This window comes from Leuciscus leuciscus, assembly GCF_965113295.1.
Source record: "Leuciscus leuciscus genome assembly, chromosome: 5".
Classification (NCBI taxonomy): Eukaryota; Metazoa; Chordata; class Actinopteri; order Cypriniformes; family Leuciscidae; genus Leuciscus; species Leuciscus leuciscus.
In genome coordinates this window covers 26565609-26589109 of record NC_138729.1, presented here as the reverse complement: position 1 = coordinate 26589109, position 23501 = coordinate 26565609, and the positions used below count along the sequence as shown (strand labels likewise).

Genomic DNA, 23501 nt, shown 5'->3' with positions numbered 1-23501 from the left:
CAAAAGAAAGAAAATTATTGTATTGATATATCTTAACGTTTATTAGTATGAAAGCTTACACGCCCATATCATAGTCTATATCAAAATAACACAAACATAAATATCTGTTTCTCTCATTGGTTTAAGCGCTTGTCATTTAAGAGGATGTTCCTACTGATGTCCAATCAACACACGTACATTATAATTATTCATAAATCAAACAGTTTTATCCTTCACAACATATATTTTTATATGATCATTTTATTGTTTAATTACATTTAATATTATTACATTATCTCAAAATATCATTCTGTCATAATAAACCAACGTGAATGGTTGACTGAATTTGTATGACTATATAGTCCCATAAAACTATGAAAATCCATAATAAATATATGAATTAAAAATTAATCAAATTAAATTACAATAGTATTGCAGTTTGTATAAAATAGCGTGCGTGCTTGCGTGTGTGTGTGTGTGTGTGTGTGTCTGTTATAAAAAAATATTTGTTTTATTTTCAGTCAAGCTCAGGTTTTAATCTAAACCTATAAAAATCTATTATAAAAATATGAATTAGTGTGTGTGTGTGCGTGTCTATACAAATATATACATATTTTTTAATTTCCAGTCAAGCTGTAGTTTTGTCAAATTATGATGCTAAATGAAATGATGATTCTAATGTTGGGCAAATTAGACAATTTGTTTGCAGAGTTGTAATATTATTTTCACATTTCAAGAAACAGTCATGTATCCCCGAAACCCCCGCGTTGTATATGTATATGGTTATATCTATAAGTTAATAACTGTAATTTTCCAAGTACAACATACGGTCTCTGTACGCGAATCTATCGGTGCTGCGGGCGGGGTGAGGGGCAAATATCTGAAGACTCGGAGGCGGAGTTTCTCCTCCAGTGCTCCTTGCTTACTGCTCGAAGAAGACAAGTTTACTTTGGGAAAAGATTTTAAAGTGAGGAGTAACCGAGCTGCCATGAATTTGTTAACACAATGACTTTAAAACACACTCTTTCTCCATTTCAAGCGGAATGAACACTCTGCATTGATGTTAAAATGAGAACGATCCTTTTAAACGGACTACTCTTGATCTTTGTCGGAATCGCACAAGGGGGTAAGTTGTTTAAATTGCTGAAGTATGGCTAATGTAAAGCCAGTAAGAAGGGTATTTCACCATTTAGCTTACCTTTGAGTAAAACATTTGAGTTGGAGGATTCACCAAGACCAAGCGGACGATCCTTCATTTTCCCCAAATATCATGCATCAGAGGACAGTGTGGCAATGACTTTTGAACAACCAGACTTACTATTTCTTATGGCTGCTTTCTGTGTAATGAGAATGTCTTGTCATATTCTTTTTGTGGAATAACTGACGTTAATACAAAGAAATATATTAAAATATGCATGATTGCAGCAGCTGACTCTTCCATAGAGTTGCATGTGGCTCTAAAATGATATGTTTGGTGTACAGAATAGCAGTCATGATTGCACAGATTTGTGGCTCTCAGAGATTTCATATTCACAGTTTGCCAAATGTCAGTACTAGGTACTGAAAAAAGCCTTTTGTTTTATTTTATTAAAAACAATGAAATGCATGCTTTAATGCTAGTGAATCTGCATTATGAAAGCAATGCAGATTATTAGCTTGGATGTTTATTCAAGTGGTCATGTTTTTCCTAACTGTTAAAAAAAAAACAGCTTTGGACAACAGAAAAAGAAAAAGAAAACTCAGAGCGATCCAGCATTATTCAAAGAGCAAATTACTTAAATGCTGATTCCTGTGGTGCATTTGAATATAGTGTCATTTGCCAATTGTTGCATCAGTTGCATTTGTTTAGTGTTGAGCTTCACAATAGCAATTGCACTGAATTATCAAGATTGTCTGATGTCTTCTGTGGTCTTATTTTGGAGTGCAGTGTCCAGACTTATAAAATCTCCAAGATGTCAGATTCAAGCCCTCTTTGTGCGATAAAAAGAGACTAAAGATAGTGGCATTCTAGTTTTTCTCCTCTCTTACTGTCAGTTCAGGTTTGTTGGTATATCTCTAACCACAAAGTCTGACCTCAATTTTTTATGTTTATCATTATTGTAGATGTACTTTTGATCAAATGTGTTGTCTTAATATTGCTCCTTTGCATTTTTAGTCCAATATGGTTCAGTATGGCTTGACATATTTTACTCATCATTGCATTGTAAAAGTTATTGTAATCTTATATTCCATAATATAATCTTTATTTCCACAATTTTATTCGGCTACTTGTGCCAGCCATGCAAAGTTCAGTGATTCACATTGCTTCATTGAACTTTGCATGGTGCCTTGAGCATTGTAAACAAAGGACTTAAAACTAATAAATATTCATTCGAACAGAAATTTTTATTTATGCAACTAGTATCACAAATGTGTAATGGCACCACAATAAACTTGCATAGTTTCACAGAATTACACTAAACATCAGTATGGCATTTCAGTCCCAAAGTAGAAGTGTTCATACCCATACTAATTGTGGGGTGTAAATACTATAGTAACACTTGCAAAGAGAGGTTGATGAGAGTGTAGAACACATTAGTGTAGATTAAAGGGTGATGTGGAGTGGCTGGGTTAGAAAACAGCTGCGTCCAGGCCTCCGTCAATGGACAGCAGGGCTAAAACAATGTGGCCATGTCAGAGTCTTTTATGTTGAGAACGGTGCTGTCAGGGCAGAGCATGCCAGCACATGCACATGGGTATCACAGTGCTTCCCTGGCGCCATCCGGCCTGTCCTATAAAGACAAGTGTTGCTGTTTTTATTCATTCAGTCACTTTTATTTCTTGTCTATGTGAAAATCTAAAAGTAACTTTAAAGGGATAGTTCACCCAAAAAGGAAAATTCTGTCATTTGCTCATCCTCATGTCGTTCCAAACATGCATGATTTTGAAGAATACAAAAGAATAATCCAATAAAATTCATTTAACTTGTATTTATATGGCACAAAATAAGCAACAGTAGCCATTGTGCTGTACAACAGAATAAATATAAAAATAAAATAAAATAAAAAACAAGAAAGACTGCCAAACAAACCATACAGGGAGTTTACATAAAAAAAATCAATCAGAAAATTCAACATTAAAAATCAGGCAGTTGTAAGCCTGTGAGAAGAGGGAGGTTTTTAACTGAGATTTGAAATCTAGTGGATACTAGTCTTATTTTGGACCAACATTAGAAAAAGCACGGTCACCCCTTGTCTTAAGTCTAGATCTTGGAACCATCAGCAATCTTTGTTGAGATGACCTTAATGATCTAGCAGATTTATTTAATTTAAAAAGATCCAGAGAGCTATTATTTTGGTGCTAATCCATTCAGAGCTTTAAAAACAAAAAGCAGAATTTTAAAACCAATTCTATAGCAAACCGGCAGCCAGTCAAAAGTCTGGCTGCTGCATTTTGAACCACCTGAAGACTACTAATATTGTATTGACTCATTCTATTATAAAGATAATTACAATAGTCAAGTCTAGATGAAATTAACGAATGGATCACTCTCTCAAACTCTGTAAATGTTAAGAAACTCTTAGCCTTAGCAGAATCAAAAGTAACAGAAGTTTTTCACAGAGTGTTTTACATAGGCGACCAAATCTGGTTGCCCTCAGGTGTAAAAGAAACACCTGATGGCCCAGAAACAATAACCTTAGTTTTGCTCTCGTTTAGATTTAAGGAAAATCAGGACTTTATATCAGACAAGCATACTGATAATGGGCTTAGGCCTTTTTAGTCATTTTTCTTTAGGGGTAGATAAATCTGGGTGTAATCAGTGACAGCATAAAAATAAAATGACACACCATGTTTAGAAAGAATAGTCTCTAAAGGAAGCATATAGAACGAGAACAGCGCAGGGGCCAGAATGGAGCCCTGAGGGACTCCATAATCCAAAACAGAAACATCAGAAGAGAACCCGTCAAGACAAACAGAAAACGTTCTAGCATTCAGATAGGACTTAAACCAATTTAGAGTGCAACCTTCAATACCTACACATTGTTCAAGTCATGAGATAATAATTTTGTGGTCCACAGTATCAAAAGCAGCACTTAAATCGAAGAGTAAGAGTATCACAGAATCCCCTGAGTCAACAGACAATAAAATATCATTAAAAACTTTTAATAAAGCTGACTCAGTACTGTGATATTTTCTAAACTCAGATTGGAATTCTTCAAAAACACAATTTAACTCCAAATGACTATGCAGTTGTACCAAAACAACCTTCTCTAAGATTTTAGAAAAATATAAATTTGATATAGGTCTATAATGGAAAGCAAGTCCAGATTATGTTTTTCAAGCAGGGGTTTAACGGTTGCATGTTTTAGGTATTTAGGAACAATACATCGGAGAGGGGACTTATTTATTATAGCTTAAATGCTAGGCCCAACAACATCAAAAACCTGCAGAAAAAAATGTGTCAGAAAAATGTCTTATCATATCAAATCTTAATAATATCTTTAAGTGAATTAAAAGAAACTGTCTAAAATTACTTAAAGGATGAAACAGAGAGAAAGAATAGATGGTTCATATTTTAGAGATACAATATTCTGCCTTATAGCAACAATTTTATCTGTGAAAAAACTTTAAAAAGCTATCACATACTGCAGTCGATGCATTTTAGGTTTATGGGAGTTTTTCGCTATAATATCAGAAAAATACTTCGATTTGCAGCTTTGACTGATTGTAATTTGTCTTTTTCCCACTTTCGTTTCGAATATACAGTATTTTGAAGATAGTTGCAAACATACAAAGTGATTCCCCTTTCTTCAAAATATTTTCTTTTGGTTGTGCACAGAAAAGAAAAAAAGCCATACAGGTTTGTAATGACATGAGAGAGAGAGTAAATGAAAACAAAATTTACTATTTTGGGTGAACTATCCATTTAAATGTAATCAAATCTTCCTCCAAACCAATTCATTATAAAGTCACCAGTTTAAAAGTGTAATTGATAAGTGATGTAATTAAGTTTAAATCACAACATTGAAACTCATTAACAATAGGCAAAAATGAAAAATTTGAATGAAATCATGGAGCATTCAGGGCAACAACAAAAAAACGAAACACACATCATAGGTGATGTTCTCTTATCTGCAGCTTCATTCTATGGTGATGGATTTGTGCAGTTAAAAGGGACAGAGACGTCTAGCCGTAACACACTGCACGTTCGTTTCCGCACCTCCAGCCTGAGTGGCCTGCTTTTCCTGGCTGCAGGGCAGAATGATTTCCTGTTGCTGGAGATGAAGACTGGCAGACTGCAGGTGAGTCATATGTTGCTATTTCACCCTCTGCAATGTTTAGATCATCTACCACAATAAAACTACATTTGGAAACATGTCAATTCTGTTTGGGCTTGAACATAATCTAATTAGAGCTATTGTACGGTTTTATGTTAAGTTGCTGCAACATTTAAAATATATATATAATAAAAAAAATTTTCTGAAAGCTTTTTATCAAGACTGACAGCATTAGACAATAACTCAGCACCATCCTTTCAGATGAAATGCAGTGGTGAATTTTATACTGGCCTAGTTATGATACTGTGTTGCTTCACCACAGACTCTTCAACCTTCTTTTAAGGTGTACAATACAAATTTGATGATTGCACTGACTTAAGGGCTGAACATTGTTGACATTAGTTGACATTGTGAGAGAAGTACTATACATGACTGGAGGATCTGCTAGAGTTGAATCTTATTAAATCAACTCCCACAATCCAGTTCAAAAGCCTTGCATGATTTTCTGAAATGGATTTTGGTTTTTAAATTTCTCTCAGTGTTACTCACGTAAAATTCCTTTTCCTTTTGTAGAGGATATCTTAGGGCTACAACAGAACAGATTGTGCTGAACTTTTTGAGGTCTGATTTTCCTGTAATTGAAAGTATCTTTGAACTCTCACATTTATCATAGGTCATTAAATTGTGCTTTTGCTATCCTTTGACTGTGACCCTCTTCGAATACATCACAGGTTATAATTGCTTTCAGTTGAGGAAAAGCTAGAAATATGCAGCAAGCCTTGACAAGTTTGTCTTAGCTGTCTCGTGTAAGGACAGTGACTTTTCATGTTAAGAGTAAAATGAATGAGCTGTAAACAAATGCTAATGATTAAAATAGTTTTACACATTTTCTTTGCAATTTAGATAATAACTCCTGTTATAGTAAACATTTTGTTAGACCTAAAACTCAGGGGTTTTCAAACTTTTTGATTCCTTTATATTGTTTCTCCATTTATACTGTGTAAAAAATATTATAGATATTATAACAACACCAACATGTTATTGACAAAATTAAATAATTGGCATTTATATTGTCACTGTACTGAAACCAAATGAAATTATTAGCATAATATTGTCTGGAATTAAATACTTTAATGTTTTATGTATTAACTTAGCATTTAAATTCAGATTAATTTGTAAATACTTTTAACAATAAACATCAAATCAGTATGCTGAAAACGTGAACATTTTTTATTATTCAATTAAAATAAAAAATCTTTAACATTTTCCACATAGCTAGCACCACCTTGTGGTTTAGTGTATAGTGTATTTTATAGTGTATAGTGTATTTTTTTATAAATTTTTTTCATTCACAGGTAAGAATGGATCTGGGCTCTGGAGAGCAGGTCCTTCTCTCAGAAAGTGGAACCCAGCTAAATGATTTGGCCTGGCACACTGCAGGGCTTCTCCATGAGTTCTATAATGTCACACTGACTGTGGACAACCACTCCAAGACCAGTCTGCGAATGCCAGGCCCAGAGCGAGAGCTGCACATGAACGACGGCCTATATGTGGGTGGTACTGGAGGTTTGGATCAGGCTTATTTGTCCAGAGATCTCAATGGCTTCCGTGGTTGCCTCGATGAAGTAATATTTAATCAGCACAATCTCCTTTCATCACTGAGGCCCTACTCTGGTTTCAAGAATGTCTATGAGGTTTCCCTAGGATGCAGCCCTCAGTTTTTTGCCAATGAGGATGACCCAATCAGTTTTTTTAGCTCACAGGCTTACATATCCCTTCCACCTTGGACAGCACAACATGAGTGGGCTTTTGAATGCTCAATCCACACGTCAGCTGAAGAAGGGATCGTCATGTACAGCTCAGCTCGACAAGGAGATTTTGTCGCCCTGGAGATCCAGAAAGGTCTCCTTGTTGCCGTGGTCGGTAAAGATGGAAGTAAAACAGAACTACGTTCCATCACCTTCATCAATGACAACAAATGGCATGACATTAAGCTCTTTTTCACTCCAAAAAGCCTCCAACTCACAGTGGATGGAGAGACTGGAAAGTCCATCATTAGCTCCAGATCAAAAGCCTTTCATCTGAAAGGTTTCCTTTTCCTTGGTGGAATCGATGACGGCACACGTTCTGAGGTCAGAAAGGTCGGTCTTTCCTCTGTAGCAGGGAAGCGTATTAAAGGTGGTTCCTTCAAAGGATGCTTCAGAGACATTAAAATAAATTATGCCAAAATGGGTCTTCCCAATGCTGTGGTAACCAAAGACATCTCTGTTGGTTGTGATCCTGAAAAGGAGCTGGAAATAAGCACCACAGTGAGCCCAACAACCCTTCCCATGACCCTCGTTGACTCTATCACTCAGCTGCCACCCACAGATGTGTCCACCCTAGCCAAAGGTCTTGTCAAAAACTATGGACACAATTTTCTACAGCTTAGGAACCTTGTTGTCCCGGAAGGGGGTCGGGGAGCCTTGGATTCTAAGCATATTAAAGTGAACCTCGATTTCAAGAAGCTTGGCATTCGTCAGTCTCAGATCATCTTTAGGATTGAAGAGCAGCCGGTGCATGGTCAACTTAGGCTTGATGTAGACCAGGAGCAGGCTGAGCAAACATTCAGCATGCTGGATTTGTGGCACGGCAGGGTGATGTACATTCATGGGGGATCTGAAGACCCACAGGACTACTTCATGTTCTCTGTATTCTCCAGTAGCAGAAAGGAAGTGCCAAGTTATCTGAAAGGACACAAGTTGTACCGGTATAATGTCACCGTCACACCAACCAACGACGCTCCTGAGTTGAGTCTACCTGAGGGGAATCTGTTTATTCTTCTGGAGAACTCCAAGAAGAGGCTGACCACTGATGTTCTGAAGGCCATAGACATTGACAGCAATTACACAGACCTTGTTTATTCTGTGTTAGGGAACCTTAATTCTGATGCAGGATATTTGGAAAATGAAGACAATGCAGGTACACCAGTAACTTCTTTCTCCTATTCAGCTCTTGTAGACGGTAAGATATATTACATCCACACGGGTGTGAGGAACTCTAGGATTGTGTTAAGAGTCAGTGATGGAGAGAAGTTGAGTAACACAGTGGTGCTTAGAATCATGGCTGTGGGACTTGAGTATAAAATCTCCAATATCACGGGTCTGGAAGTGACTCAAGGAGAGATGTTTCTGTTAAGCACCAACCAACTGGCCGTCTGGACCAATGCATTGAAGCAGGTGGTTGACATTCGTTATGATGTAATTGAGCCACCAAGATTTGGTGAGCTCCAGAGGATGCACTCAAGTGGAGAGTGGAAAATCACCAGCTCGTTTTCTCAAAGAGTTCTTGAAAAGGAGCGTTTGAGGTACCTCAGCACCCACCAGTCCATTCAAACAAGTAATAGCACTGACCACTTCAAGTGTAAAGTAACTGTGGCCTCCAGAGCTACCGAAGAACTAGTGTTTCCCATAAAGGTAAAGTGGATAGACTACACAATAGAGAACAATGAACCTGTAGAGCTGGACAAAATTACAAGAGCTGTAATTGACCCTGAGCATCTGTATGTAACAGCACACGGTGTAAGCTTGTCTGAGGATAAGCTTTGTTTTAGATTGTTGACTTTACCAAAAAGAGGAATAATTGAAGTGAATAATGCCAAGTTAGATGTGAATTCCACATTTTGTCAAAGGGATATCACAGATCTGAAAGTCGAATACCAACTTGTGGAAAGATCATACGAGGACACCAGTGATGAATTTGTTTTCCATGTATTCTCAAAGCATGCACATTCTGCTAATCACATTTTTAAAATCAATATTAAAGCAGATGTCAACAGCATTTTCTTGACAAACAATGGGCTGTCACTTCTTGAAGGTGAAAGTAAACTCATCACAAAGGATGAATTGTTTGCTGAAACTCTAAGCACTAAAGAGATTTACTACACGATCACAAAGATGCCGCAACATGGTAAGCTAATGCGAATCAACTTGTCCAACTCTACCAAAGACTTTGACAATATCATGTCCTTTACCAATCAGGACGTTCTTGAGGAGCGTATTATGTACGTTCATGATGACAGTGAAACAACTCTTGATAGTTTTACCTTCATAGCCTCCACAGGCCCAGTACCAAAGCTTCCTATAAGAGATAATGACATTGGTTCCAAGGAAGGCATCTTTAACATCTCGATACAGCTGGTTAATGATGAGAAACCCATCCGCATTGTAGACAAAGTATTTAATGTTGTCAGAAATGGACAGAGATTACTTACACTCGATGACCTGCGCTACCATGATGCAGATTCAGACTTTAGTGATGGGCAGCTTGTCTACACCCGGCGTGGTATCCCAATGGGGGATTTGGTTCTTGTGAATGACACATCACATAAGCTGTACCAGTTTCACCAAGAAGACTTGGAACAGAAACGAGTGCTGTTTATTCACCATGGGATAAACTCGGGCCGTTTTGCCCTCTTTGTGTCAGATGGCAGGCACTATGTGTCCTCTCTGTTGGATATTAGCACACAGGATGCTTATTTAAAAACTGGCAACAACACAGGCCTGTTGGTTCAGAAAGGGCAAGCCAAGACACTTAGTAATGCAAACTTTAGTGTGGATACAAATCTTGACATCCGAAATGACAATGAAATAATATTCAAAGTCCAAGAGGCTCCAAAATATGGAAGTCTGTATTTAAAAGACAGAAAGACAGAGTCATTCACCCAGAATGACCTGAGAAATGACTACTTGTCTTATCATCATGACAACAGTAAGAATCTTGTTGATGTTTTTACACTCCTGGTGGAAGCAAAGGACTGTCGGCTTGATGTTAAAATCCATGTAAAGGTGTACCTGGAAAGCCATCAAAGGCCACCCATCATCCTTCATAATAAAACTTTGCTGGTGGAGGAGGGGAAACCAGTCAAGATTGAGAGCAGTAAACTCAAGGTAAATATCAACATCAGTTAGAGATTTTATTGGGCAATTTTTAGCAATATATTGCTGCTTCAAGGGAATCCTGTTATAGATTGATATCTTTTACCAATAACAGGTTTTTGTGTAGTTGTTTGAAGGCACTTATGTTCATTCACTAGAAATAATAAGACTTATTTGCTACCTATGGGACCATTTAGGTTAAATGATATGCTTTAATGGATATGAATTTCTGACACTATGAGAGAGGTTAAATTCAGAGCAGCATACTAGAATACTATGCTAATATGCTATTCCGAATTCAGCCAGAGACAGGACTGTTTCACTACTTATTGTTGTATTGTTGTAAAAAGTAGCTTGTTACTGGAAAAAAGCTAAAAAATCTGCTGAAAATAAAAATGTATTTAAGTTAGTAGTGTCGCTACTTGTAGTTAGTTGCTCCCCGACGCTGGATGTTGCATGCAGAAATAAAATATTATGTCTGTTTTTCTTCAGGTGACTCATGAGGCTAGTTCACCTTCAGAAATAACCTTCACCATCAAAGTTGCTCCATCTCATGGCTATTTACGGCATTTTATTGAGAGTAAATATCAGTACCAAGGAACACCAGAGGATCCATTAGTGACCTTTTCCCAGCGAGATGTTAATGATGGCAACATTCAGTATGTACAGGTGGCACCTGGCCAAGAGAGTGATTCATTCACCATGGAGGCCAGCAACGGAGTCGCAGAGGTCAGTGACATCATCATGTCTGTGGATATCATCCCATGCCTTATACCCATTGAGGTGTCCAATATCACTCTGAAAGAAGGGGCATCTAAAGCTCTCACAGATGACATCCTCAGAGTAAAAAATCCACATTTCTCTGGCCTCAATTTTGTGTACTACATCTCAGAGGGTCCCCTGCATGGGCGCATTGAGAATTCACGTTTCCCAGGGATTCCCACAACTTACTTTACAAGGAAGCAGGTAATTTTTTTCCAATTCTGAACATTATATTGGGGGAAAAAAAATTATGAAAAGGCATAAACAATCACTTAAAGTAACTTTTTCTCTTTGTAATGTGTATATACATATTGTTATTTTTACATGGCAGGTGGAGCAGGAGTTTATTTATTATGTCCACGACAACACAGAGACCTCGGAGGACCACTTTATTGTCACAGCAAATGACACAGACCTGCGAAAACACAGTGCACCATGGACTGTGCATGTCCAGATCACAGCCGTCAATGACGAGCCTCCAGCTATTACAGCCAACAGGGTTCTCAGGGTGAGATTACTATTTATAAACTCTTTTTATGACTGAGGTTAGCTGAGGTTCAAGTCCCGAGAATGTTTTATGGAATATGAGAACTCTGCAGGGATCTGGAGAAAAGATGTTGAAATTTGTGTACTGTTTTAATTTTGTATTGTCTGTGTTCTGATGTTCCCTTTGTTTTCCATCTGTCAAAGAAAAATAGAGACAAGTACAGAGTTGTTTCTGAGACCCATAAGACCTACAGATCACAGACCAGGGACAGTCAAATGGGCTGCTCCACATGCTTCAGATTCCTCAAGACATTTCAGTGTCATGCTTTTAAACTTCAGGGATTTGTCAGCTGAAAAACTCTCACAACAGTATACAGGAGGTTTTCCTCTAGCTTTAATTATTGAAACGATTTTAAATTATTTTGCTTGTTGATTTCAAACACTACTATTTAAATATTTACAAAACCCACAAGGTGGCTCACCACTGCTACTTTTATATTGCATGTTTGCTCATTTTTATTACAAATGATGACAATCTGGTTTATATATTTCAGTGCTTTGTATTCAATTACTCAACAGGGTTTTAGAGAAATTAGACGTGTCATAACTGTTTAGTCTTGTACATTATTTATATTCTTTTCTCTAATCTTTCATTTGAACTTTTTTAAAGCTACACTATGTAACTTTTAGCCCTCTAGAGGTTAAAAAAAACAGGAAGAACATGGTTTTTGTTATGCTTTGGCGCTGCTCCTCTGCACGGATGAATGTGGTTTGAGGTATCAGTGTACACATGGATGCAGAATATCTTATCAGAGCAGATGGACAACTAAATAACATTTTTGTTTGCTTGTTTTTAAAACTGGTGATTTCCCAGAGGTTTGCCATTTTGAATGATCCATGATCAATTTAACAAACGTTCCGCTTTGCGCATCCCACAGCCAGTGCTACTTTTATCTATGTACAGATATGATGTGACACATGCGGGTGAATGCCGTATGCATGCATTTTCCTGAGAAATCCGTCCCGACAGCTCTAAAAAATAAATGATAATTTTTTTGCATCCTCTATTTTTAATTTTATTTTTAATCTGCTGAAAGAGTGTCTCTATTGATTCATCCTGATTCTCTTGATCATCCTAATCTACTTTATACACTACACTACAGGATGTCTCCTTATCTCTGTGTTTTGTATTGTTCTTTGGTATCTGATTTGCATTCAGATTAGTTGAGTTAAGCTTGTTTTCCCTAAAACTGTGTTTAGATGAAGTTAGATTCAATCAGTGTACAATGACTTGATATGAATAAAGGTGTGAAACTCAGGAGAGTGTTTTAGCAGAAACGTGTTATTCAGGGGTTTCAGAATTTCTATTTAATAAATTTAACTTTAGATTTCTCTAACAATATGCCAGTTACCATTCAGTCTAAGCTTTTGAATGATCTACATGACTAATCTGTGCCTCATTATTTGTTTGATTGTTTACTCAGGTGTGGGTTGACTCTGTCACAGAAATCACCAGTGAGGATCTGAATGCAGAAGATGAGGACACAATCCCTGAGCAGATGGAGTACATCATTACCCAACCCAGCAATGGTCACCTGGCTCTGAAGACTGCCCCTAACAGGCCCATTATGAACTTTACTCAAGCTCACATTGACCAGAGACAACTGCTTTTTGTACATAGTGGTGAGATATCATTAAACAATCTTAATTTATTTTTAAAATAAAGCATTTTTCACATTGTCAGATTGTTTTTACAAGGTCTGTGTCATTGTGTTTCAACCACTAGATGTCAGTGATGTGCTTTGAATCAAAGCACAGCATTGTTCATCCCGTTCTTGTCCATTTTAGGTGAAAATTGGTTCGAGTTAAACTGTTACAGAATAATTACATTGCCATGCAGTTTGTATATTTTGTACTTTATCCAAGAGATTCAGTTATGGATAATTAGACTGAGAAGGAACCTTTAATAAAGATTGTGTCTGAGTTTTTATACTGTTTATATAATGTGTGTGTGTGTGTGTTCTTTTTTTTATTTTTTTTGAGACACCACGCTTAGCACGTAAGCTGCGCAGTACGATAAAAGAGATCACATAAAAGGAGTTGTTGAATATGGCATCAAAAGTTTAAAAAGTTTCTTTGATGCTGCAGTGCATTGTGAACTATTTTTAAATTCCTGGAAATGATGTTGTTTGTTCTTTTTTCTTCTTAGGCCCAATGGCAGGAGGCTTTAACTTCCAAGTGAATGATGGTGTGAACTTTGCTCCCAGACAGATATTCAGTATTACAGCTCGTGCCCTGGTTCTTACTCTAAAGAAGGCTGGACCTCTTAAGGTGTTTCCAGGTAATGCTGATTAACATCAGGTGAACTTCAGCAGTAATGTGGTATATTCTGTCACACACAGATTATCTATAATGAAATAGTTTCTGTGATATCAAATATTAGATTTTATTAAGGATAAAAATAAAAATAAAAATCATTGTAGAGACAGTATTTTAGATCTCTCTAGTACTTCTTAATTTTGCATGGAATCTCAGACCGTATAAGTACCTGAACAAATTGGGCTCTCCATTTCTTTTTATGGAGTTAAGAGTAAAATAACGTCATGTTATTCACAGCAGTGAGGTCAGCATCTGGCTGCCTCTCATGCCAAGTCAGAGCTCCAGATTGACGCCTCCTTTCCGCTCTGTATAAAGTCAACAATGCTGTCTCCACCCACTCGTAGACAGTTAAGACTTCTTAGTCTCTGTCTGAGCATCAACACAGTGTTTCATGGTGTTTTATGGTTTCTCAATCCTAGTGCAACCAAACCATGTAATAACAAAACGGCGTTAATTCCCGGGCTATAAATAGCTCAGTGGAGAGCCTTTGAAGACTAAACAAAACTGTGTAAAAGTCCCTAAAGTTATTAGACTTTAGTCATTTGCTTCATTTTAGAAACACTTACTCATATGCCATATTTAAAATGCACTGTCTAATAAAATAACAGCTGCTGCACTTTCAACTTCTGCATTTTCTGCTTTCTTCCAGTTTTATAAATGGCTATAGCAAAACTGAACTAACTGGTAGCATCTGAAATGGCTTCATACATAATGTTTCACAGAGGTGTGCCTAACTTCTAATAAACTGAATTTATTTGTTCATGAAGTTCATTAATCTTTTGTTCCCCTTTCCTTTTAATGTTACTTTCCAGTTTGTTTCATTACTTTATTCCTAATCCATGTTTGTAGCTTAACATGGACAGGAATTTGGAATACTATTAGTAAAACTAGTAATAATTGATTATAAATGAATGAATCAACAGTAAGTTTGACTAATAGATGGGCTGTCACTAATAGATGACACACCCTGTCAAGCTATTCTCATGGCCTTTGTGTTCAGGGCTTCTTTCAAATGGTTAGACACAACAGAAAACTATAAATACAGAATGGATGACCTTCCATTAAGGTCATGAAAGGAGTTTGTAGATTATCCAAAATCCTTCCTGTAATATAGCTCGAAGTTGTTCAAATTCAGTCACTCAAATGTGCTTAAACATAAGTATTCTGAAACCGGATCTCAAAATACTTCCCTACCCTCGATCTTTGACTGTGTTTACACTTCTGACGCAAATATAACTTCCAAATTTGTTTTTAGTTGTAGTTCCTGGTTCAGATGAACTTCTGTTTAACATAACCTAAAAAAGCCCATGAGATACTATACACCAGACAACGTGGTTTTGTTTATAATAATAATAATCATTTGTTACATTTATATAGCACTTTTTCTGAGACATCCAAGCGCTTTACATAGAAGGGGGGAATCTCCTCAACCACCACCAATGTGCAGCATCCACTTGGATGATGCGACGGCAGCCATAATGTGCCAGAACGCTCACCACACACCAGCTTACTGGTGGAGAGGAGACAGTGATGAAGCCAATCAGTATATGGGGATGATTAGGAGGCCATGATCGACAGAGGCCAAGGGGCAAATTTGGCCAGGATGCCGGGGTTACACCCCTACTCTTTTTCGAAGGACATCCTGGGATTTTTAATGACCACAGAGAGTCAGGACCTTGGTTTAACGTCTCATCCGAAGGACGGTACTCTTTTGGCAGTATAGTGTCCCCGTCACTACACTGGGGTGTTAGGACCCACACAGACCACAGGGTGAGCACTCCCTGCTGGCCTCACTAACACCTCTTCCAGCAGCAACCTGGTTTTTCTCAGGAGGTCTCCCATCCAGGTACTAACTAGGCTCAGCCCTGCTTAGCTTCAGTGGGCAACCAGTCTTGGGCTACAGGGTGATATGGCTGCTGGCCACATCACATTATAGCATTTATAGTATGTACCAGACCAATGTGTTGTTTTGGAAGTTTCTGGGGCTATTCTTATTGTCTTTTTTTTCCATCTAGGCTCCCTTTTCTTGATTTCAAACGACATTCTTCAGGCCATAACGAATGATGATTCTGGCATCACAAATCGGACCATTTATTTTACTGTGATCAATCCCCCGAAATTTGGAAAACTGGTAAAATTGCAGGCAGACAAGACCACGACAGATATTTCATCGTTCACACAACAAATGGTGAGTGTTTCCAACCTCTTTTCCCATGTCAGTGCCATGCATATCAGAGTGCAAGGCAATGAATTATAAATTTACTTTAACTATGAGCATAATCTGAGAGCCTGTCATATTTGAAAGCTGAATGTAACATGTCCTAGTTAGCCGGCACAAGAGGATTTGGTGCTAATATAAGCTTGTGCTGATACTTTCAAAAGACACAATGTTGATGCTGAAAGAAAATTAAATGTGTTACTGTATATCAGGAAATAATATTTTACAGTCATGTCTAAGATTTTTTGGGGGCATTTTTCATGTTTTATGTTTTAGTTACTCATGGAACTGTAATCATTACAGGTGGATGCGAGTGAAGTAGCATATCAGCAAAGTCATGGGACCTCTTTGGGATGGGCAGCACTAGATAAGTTCTCTTTTACTGTGTCATCTCCTCCTGCTACGCTTGAAACCCAGACTTTCGACATCGACATTTCTTACGAAAATGTTGGACCTGAACAAAGTTCTGTGCTCCTTAAAAATAAAGGTACAGTGTGAAAATCTGACAAAAATATTTAACATTAAATGGTTTAAAGTCGATAAAGTTGAGTCCCAAAGCATAAAGAATATTTAATTATTTACACCACTGTCCAAAGGTCTGGGGTCAGTAAATTTTTTTTAATAATAATATATATATATATATATATGTATGTGTGTGTGTGTGTGTGTGTTTGAAAGAAGTCTCCTCAGCTCACCAAGGCTGCATTTATTTGATCAAGAATACAGTAAAAAAACAAAACATAATATTGTGAAATATTATTACAAGTTAAAATAACTATTTTCTATTATATTTCTATTTTAAAATGTAATTTATTCCTATGGTAGCAAAGCTGACTTTTCAGCATCATTACTCCAGTCTTCAGTGTCACATGATCCTTTAGAAATCATTCTAATATGCTGATTTGGAGCTCAAGAAACATTATTATTATTAAATAGAAATTATAAATTAAATATTAATTTCCTAGAAATTGTCAAGTATACTCTACTCTAAATCTGACATTCAAACTGAAATGTCATGGCTTTTGTAAAAAAAAATGTATCTTTTTTTTTTCAGGTGTGGAGGTAACTGAAGGAGATAAAGTGCTAATTGACAAATCAATGCTGGACGCATCCAATCTTATGACTAAACAACCTGAATCCAAGCGCAGTTCTTATGAGGTTTGGTACCAGGTCACATCTCTTCCACAGCATGGTGTCATCGTCGTTGGGGAACGAAATCTTACAAAAGAAAAGCCCAATTTTTCTCAGTTCATTCTAAACAAGTATGGAATCACATACCATCACGACAACTCCGAGACCACCCGTGACCATTTTGACTTTGATGTGTATCTCAATCTAAAGAGCAAACCACCATCCCGCCCCCTAGATACAGAGGTTGTGTCAGAAACATTCAACATCACTATAATCCCCATAAATGATCAACCACCTGTTCTAAAGACCAAAGCCCCCAGCCTCAGAGTTGTACAGGGGGACACCATGGCTATCGGACCCAACAACTTAAGTGTGGTTGACCTGGATAACCCACCCACTGAAATCCAATACACTGTGATTAGCAAACCTAGCAATGGTTTCCTAGCCATTGCAGATCACTTGAATGAGTCCGTGGACTCCTTCTCTCAGGCTCAGATCAATAATGGAGAGGTGTTCTTTGTTCACGATGGCAGTCCTTCATCTGGAGCGTTCTACTTCAGCGTCACTGACGGTCATCATCGTCCGTTATATAAACTGTTCAATCTGGAAGTCATAGAGATCACTGTTTCGCTTGTTAACAACACAGAGGTGCTACTGGACCAGGGACACACTTCTGTAACCCTCACACGGTCCCACCTCGCAGCAGTGACCAATGGTAAAAACAATACAGTGCACTATAAAATCACAGTACCGCCACAGTACGGTAAACTCCTACTGGACAATGAGGACATCTCTGTTTTCAGTCAAGATGATCTCCAGGCGGAAAAGCTAAGATATCACATGGTCAACCTTGAGTCATCCCATGATAACTTTGAGTTTACGGCCTTCACAACAGAAGCAAACCTAACTAACCAAGTAGTTAATATCACTGTGAAACCTCTCATTAAGTACACAGAAGGGGCAACGTTTCCAAACGGAATTCGAATTAAACTGAAGCCACATTTGCTAAATGTGTCTGAACTGGCTGAACTGAGTGCTAATGACCCATTGTTTGAAATTACCTCACTACCGCAGAATGGCAGGATTGTCAGGGTGACCAGCGGCAAGGGAAGGAAAGTCGAATCTGTGAGCTTTTTCACTTTTAGTGAACTACAGCAGGAGAAACTGGCCATCGAGTTAAAGGCAAACCTGACGGGCGTCCATGAAGTAAATGACTCTTTCGGATTTGTGCTTAAAGCCAAAAACGTTCAACCTGCCACTGGGATTTTCGCTTTCAGCATCGTACCTCATGTTCCCACTCTGGAGATGTCAACAATGATCCCAATGTCCACACTCAGACCTGTTTTTCGCAACCAAACCGCTGAAATGAGTTTGTTTCCATCCTCAACACCACCGGTGCGTACAACGCAACAGGTGACCAAATCCGGGTCAAGATTCAAAGGTCGCAACCGTTGGGGTATTTCAAACGGCAATGACATGGGTACGACTAACCTGAAACCAACCCATGGGGTGGAGGAGATTTATCCCATAAATAATAACCCAGTGAAAGTAGAGTCAGTTTCCCAGACGAGCTCCTCCTCAAATTCAATGATCATCCTTTTGCCCCTTCTTGCTCTTCTGCTTCTGGTCATCATTGTGGTCGTGTCAGTACTGCTCTTAAGAAGGAACGTGAGGAAGAAACCAAAGCCTTTAAAGAGTACATCAGGTCCTCCAGCTCAACCGAACAACCCGTCCCATCAAGACCAGCTACAGTGGCCTGCAACTGTCCCCATCGTAACCGTCACTCCTCTTACTCCAAGAAACGCTGGAAGTTCAGCCATAACTAGACTTCAAACCGGAAGTAAAAACTCCCATTGTGGCCAATCTGTGTCTCTGTGCTCTTTTGAAGACCTAGAGCCTGAAGTTTCACAGCTTTGCAGGACCACCAACCCCACCCTGCGAAACAATCAGTACTGGGTATGACCTTAAGATTCATCACTGTACTCTGAGAATCACTGACTGAAATGTGATTGAAACACTACATCTTCTAGTTATGTGGCCCCACAAGTCTCAATTAACTGTTTGGTTTTTGCATATACATGTACTTGCATCCTTGATGTTTGCAAATATTGTACATGATCAGCATTTTCCCAAGAACCTAAAAACTAGGGAGGAAAACATCCAGATGAAAATTTGGGAGACAGATATGCTTCTGTGTGAAACAGTCAGATTATGTATCTGTTGTTGATTAGATGGAAGCAGATCTGAACACAAGTTTGTGGTCAGTTGTAAGAAAGGGACGTGGTTTAAATGATTGGAGAAGTCCAACATATGCCACCAAAGAGAAGTGTCCTTTCACCAGAAGATGGATTTATGACATGTTGTTTAAAATTACAAGGTCAAAATAAAAATGAAACATGATGTTTTATTAACAAAGTTCGGGGGGAGTACGTTCAGATAATTAAACCTAATTAAACACCTGTGGAGCGCATTCAGATAATCAAAGCTAATTAAACACGAGTGAAGCACATTCAGTTAATCAACCCAATCAACTAATTAAGAGGTATATGGTGCTGGTCATAAAATTAGAATATCATCAAAAAGTTGATTTATTTCAAGAATTCAACTTAACAGGTGAAACTAATATATTATATAGACTCATTACATGCAAAGTGAGATATTTCAAGCCTTTATTTGTTATAATTTTGATGATTATGGCTTACAGCTTATGAAACCCACAAAATCTAAATCCCAGAAAATTAGAATATTACATGAAATCACACAGTAATTACACAGTAATCCCATGGTCATTGAACCAGGTTTTGGTTCTTTTGGCAGTGTGGGCAGGTGCAAATCCTGCTGGAAAATGAAGGAAGCATGAAGTGCTCTGAAAATGTCCTGGTAGACGGCTGCGTTGACTCTGGATTTAATAAAGCACAGTGGACCAAAGTCCTCTTTTCTGATGAGAGCAAATTTTGCATCTCATTTGGAAACCAAGGTCCCAGAGTCTGGAGGAAGAATGGAGAGGCACACAATCCAAGATGCTTGAAGTCCAGTGTGAAGTTTCCACAGTCTGTGTTGGTTTGGGGAGCCATGTCATCGGCTGGTGTTGGTCCACTGTGCTGTCCACTCAACGCAGCCGTCTACCAGGACATTTTCAGAGCACTTCATGCTTCCTTCAGCAGACAAGCTTTATGGAGATGCTGACTTCATTTTCCAGCAGGATTTGCACCTGCCCACACTGCCAAAAGAACCAAAACCTGGTTCAATGACCATGGGATTACTGTGTAATTACTGTGTGATTTCATGTAATATTCTAATTTTCTGGGATTTTGATTTCGTGGGTTTCATAAGATGTAAGCCATAATCATCAAAATTATAACAAATAAAGGCTTGAAATATCTCACTTTGCATGTAATGAGTCTATATAATATATTAGTTTCACCTGTTAAGTTGAATTCTTGAAATAAATCAACTTTTTGATGATATTCTAATTTTATGACCAGCACCTGTACATGGATGCATCATTAACAATAACATCGATAACATGAATTTAGAAAATAGTGTGAAATGATTTTTCATCCTCATTGACAAACTAAGTATTTGAAAAAGTTCTATTGTATTTTTTTTTTCAGTCATTTGTGAAGACGATTCTGGGTGTTTTAAGAGTAATTTGTGTGTCTACCTCAAATAACAAAGTAAAAAAAAAAAAGAAAGTATTACACTGAATTCATTTCAATGGGATAACATTATGTGTTACTATGTTTTGTATACTGAAACTATTTAATGCCGTAAGGATATTTATTAATGATTTTAGAATTTCTGAAATATTATAATGACATATATTCCAGCACTGAGAAAATATAGGTGTGGAGTGCACATTTCAATGACACTATTATGTATATTTTGGGTATGTTTTACTTTATGCGTGTTATATATTTGTGTGTGTGTCGTAATTGAATGTTTATGTAGCCTAAATGTTTTTGTACTCTCAGGATCTTCCTCTTAGAAGTAATACCATACACCTTTAAATGATGCAATGTGAGGAAACCACTGGATTCTTGCCACTGATTTCTTTATTTGTGGTAAATAAAACTCTGTGTTACTTACATTTGAACTACATATAGCATCCAATTTAATATATTCAATTAATTTGAGCAGCTGTGGTGTGGTCATATCACTACATTTATGAATTGTAGTTTTTAAATATGCTATAGCATTTTTATGCCCTCTGTATTGTACAAAAATGTCAATGTGGATTTCAAACAACCTGCAAGTTGAAACTGAATCCACTCTATTTACAATAGGTTCAGTCCTTCAGCAAATTTGTCACTGTATATTTTTCCTCATTTATGAGTCATTTGTCTGATACACTGAATTGTTCTGTCAATAAATGGAACATGTTTTACAATCCAGCCATCTTGACTCCTGTTCAGCTCTTCCTGGGTAAGCAAAATGGGATCAGTGATTTGATCTAGTACTTCATAAAGCATTTAAATTCAATATATTAATATAGACCTCAAACTCAGGTGCAGTTTCTTTATTCAGACTTTTTGCCTTGTACACTAGAGCTACTCTTCTTTTGGATGTTAATAGAAGGCACACAAAGATTAAAAACAGCGATGTGCCTCTGGGGATGTAATTGCTATGATACGTCATTCCTCGTATTTAATTACTGTGATTTCAGTTAATAGGTGCTAAAAGTGGCTTTTTCAACCACTTTCCAGATACACGCTGAGAGCTCATTTGGTAAAAACCTCAGAGTGTGCTTGTGGTTAAAAAAGCATTATACATAATATATATATATATATATAATATATATATATATACAATTAATATGAATAAAATACATTATTATTGTAGTATACTATCCTAATAATATATGCAATAAGAATAAAATATTCTCTGTCACAAGCAGCATGAGTGTGATGGAATATTAGTTCCTATTGTTGCAACTGGTTTGCATTACAAACAATGCAAGCTGGTGACAATCCACTGAGTCTGCCAAACGTGAACCCTGCAATGTGCTGACCTTATACAAACGTGACACTGTGAAACCGGTTCAGTTAAGAATATCAGTGTCAGGATGATTCACACCGATATGCATCAGAAAATGACAGTGGCTTATCTGCTTATTCTGTGATTTAATTAAGTCCAAACAAGATGTCAATGCATGACAAATCAACTTCAAAATTACTTTTCATTGAGTCATTGAAAAGGTTTGACAGTACAATAGCTTTATAATTATGTAAAATTATCTTTTTATATATTGCATTTCAGTGAATATGCTCACATCAAAGAACAAAAGGTTAGCTCTCTTAATGAACCCCATTGTGTAGAAACTATTATCTGTATTGCTTTTTCCTACTTTTTCTTAGTGGAAGGGCTAATTGCTGTAAATGAGTCCAGATCACTATATAAGAAAATGAGCTGAGCATGTTCGCATTTGGCTCTAGTGACTCATGACTCATCCTGAGGTATTATTTGTAAAAGAGGGTCCCAAGAGATCGAAACATAATGAGTTTAAGCCCTCCAGATCATGAAGAGCTGCCCAGCAACAGAAGAACCAATCTTTGAAGTCTTAGATTTCATGTCATCCGTGATGAATCATACCAATAAGAGTGTTTAAGGTAAGATATTTCTGAGCCCCAGCATCTGATTTGATCTTTGTTGGTGTACTTTCAAATGTTTATTTGTCAATTCTAGCAAGTATTCAGATTTGAAATTTACAGTCCAGGAAAATGTGTGGAAAATACTGATGACTCATCCTGCACTGCACAGATTGTTGTCCAATCAAATGCTCTCGAATAAGAATATCCTTCCCACTCACCTGTAACCAACTGACAAGCAGCAAATCATGATCATGTCTGTGATGTAACTAAAGCCTATTGCCTATTTAAAAAAGGGAAGGACCATTCAATATGCTCTGTCCAAACTTCATTTCAACATTTAGTCGACTTGAGTCGACCAACTCAAAAACATGTTACCATGTTCCATGTTAAACCATGTTAAACCTTAGTTATGAATCAATTTTTATTGTTCCAGTTTTCCTATTGTTCCCAATTTCCCTGTGTCACAAAGAGGACAAGTAAAACAATTTAAATAGGTATTACCTGTTTGCATCTGTTTTTTTGTTTATTGTGTTTATTTTTTCCTCTTCACATGAATACCAGTGTTATTTTAATATTATTTATAATAGTATTTATTGATATTTTGATTTAGCTTTTGTTTATATTTTCAGTTTTCATTTTCATTTTAGTTTAAGTTTTAGTAATTTTGTTGCTGTTTTTGTTTAAAAAAATATTTTATTCAGATTTTTTTAAGTTTAAGGTTTTCCTCTAATATTTATATTTTATCTTATTATAAGTATAACTTGATATCAAGGAATAAAAA

At 37.1% G+C, this 23501-nt stretch overlaps 1 protein-coding gene across 1 annotated transcript; it reads left to right on the top strand.

The window, feature by feature from the left end:
* Nucleotides 1–880: 880 nt before the first annotated feature.
* On the top strand, nt 881–21523 carry cspg4ba (chondroitin sulfate proteoglycan 4ba). The gene is made up of 10 exons (XM_082168744.1): nt 881–1105; nt 5098–5261; nt 6593–10165; nt 10646–11119; nt 11247–11423; nt 12886–13084; nt 13611–13742; nt 15796–15968; nt 16302–16485; nt 17053–21523. Exons 1-10 carry the CDS (start codon nt 1048–1050, stop codon nt 19089–19091), a joined length of 7173 nt encoding a protein of 2390 aa, XP_082024870.1. The 5' UTR covers nt 881–1047; the 3' UTR covers nt 19092–21523.
* The last annotated feature ends 1978 nt before the right edge of the window (nt 21524–23501 follow it).

Excerpts from the sequence above, each read along its gene's own strand:
- cspg4ba (XM_082168744.1), top strand. The coding sequence starts at position 1,048 with ATGAGAACGATCCTTTTAAACGGACTACTCTTGATCTTTGTCGGAATC. Across the intron at positions 11,424-12,885 it reads CAGCCAACAGGGTTCTCAGG|GTGTGGGTTGACTCTGTCAC; the intron begins GTGAGATTACTA and ends TTGTTTACTCAG. Across the intron at positions 13,085-13,610 it reads ACTGCTTTTTGTACATAGTG|GCCCAATGGCAGGAGGCTTT; the intron begins GTGAGATATCAT and ends TTTTCTTCTTAG.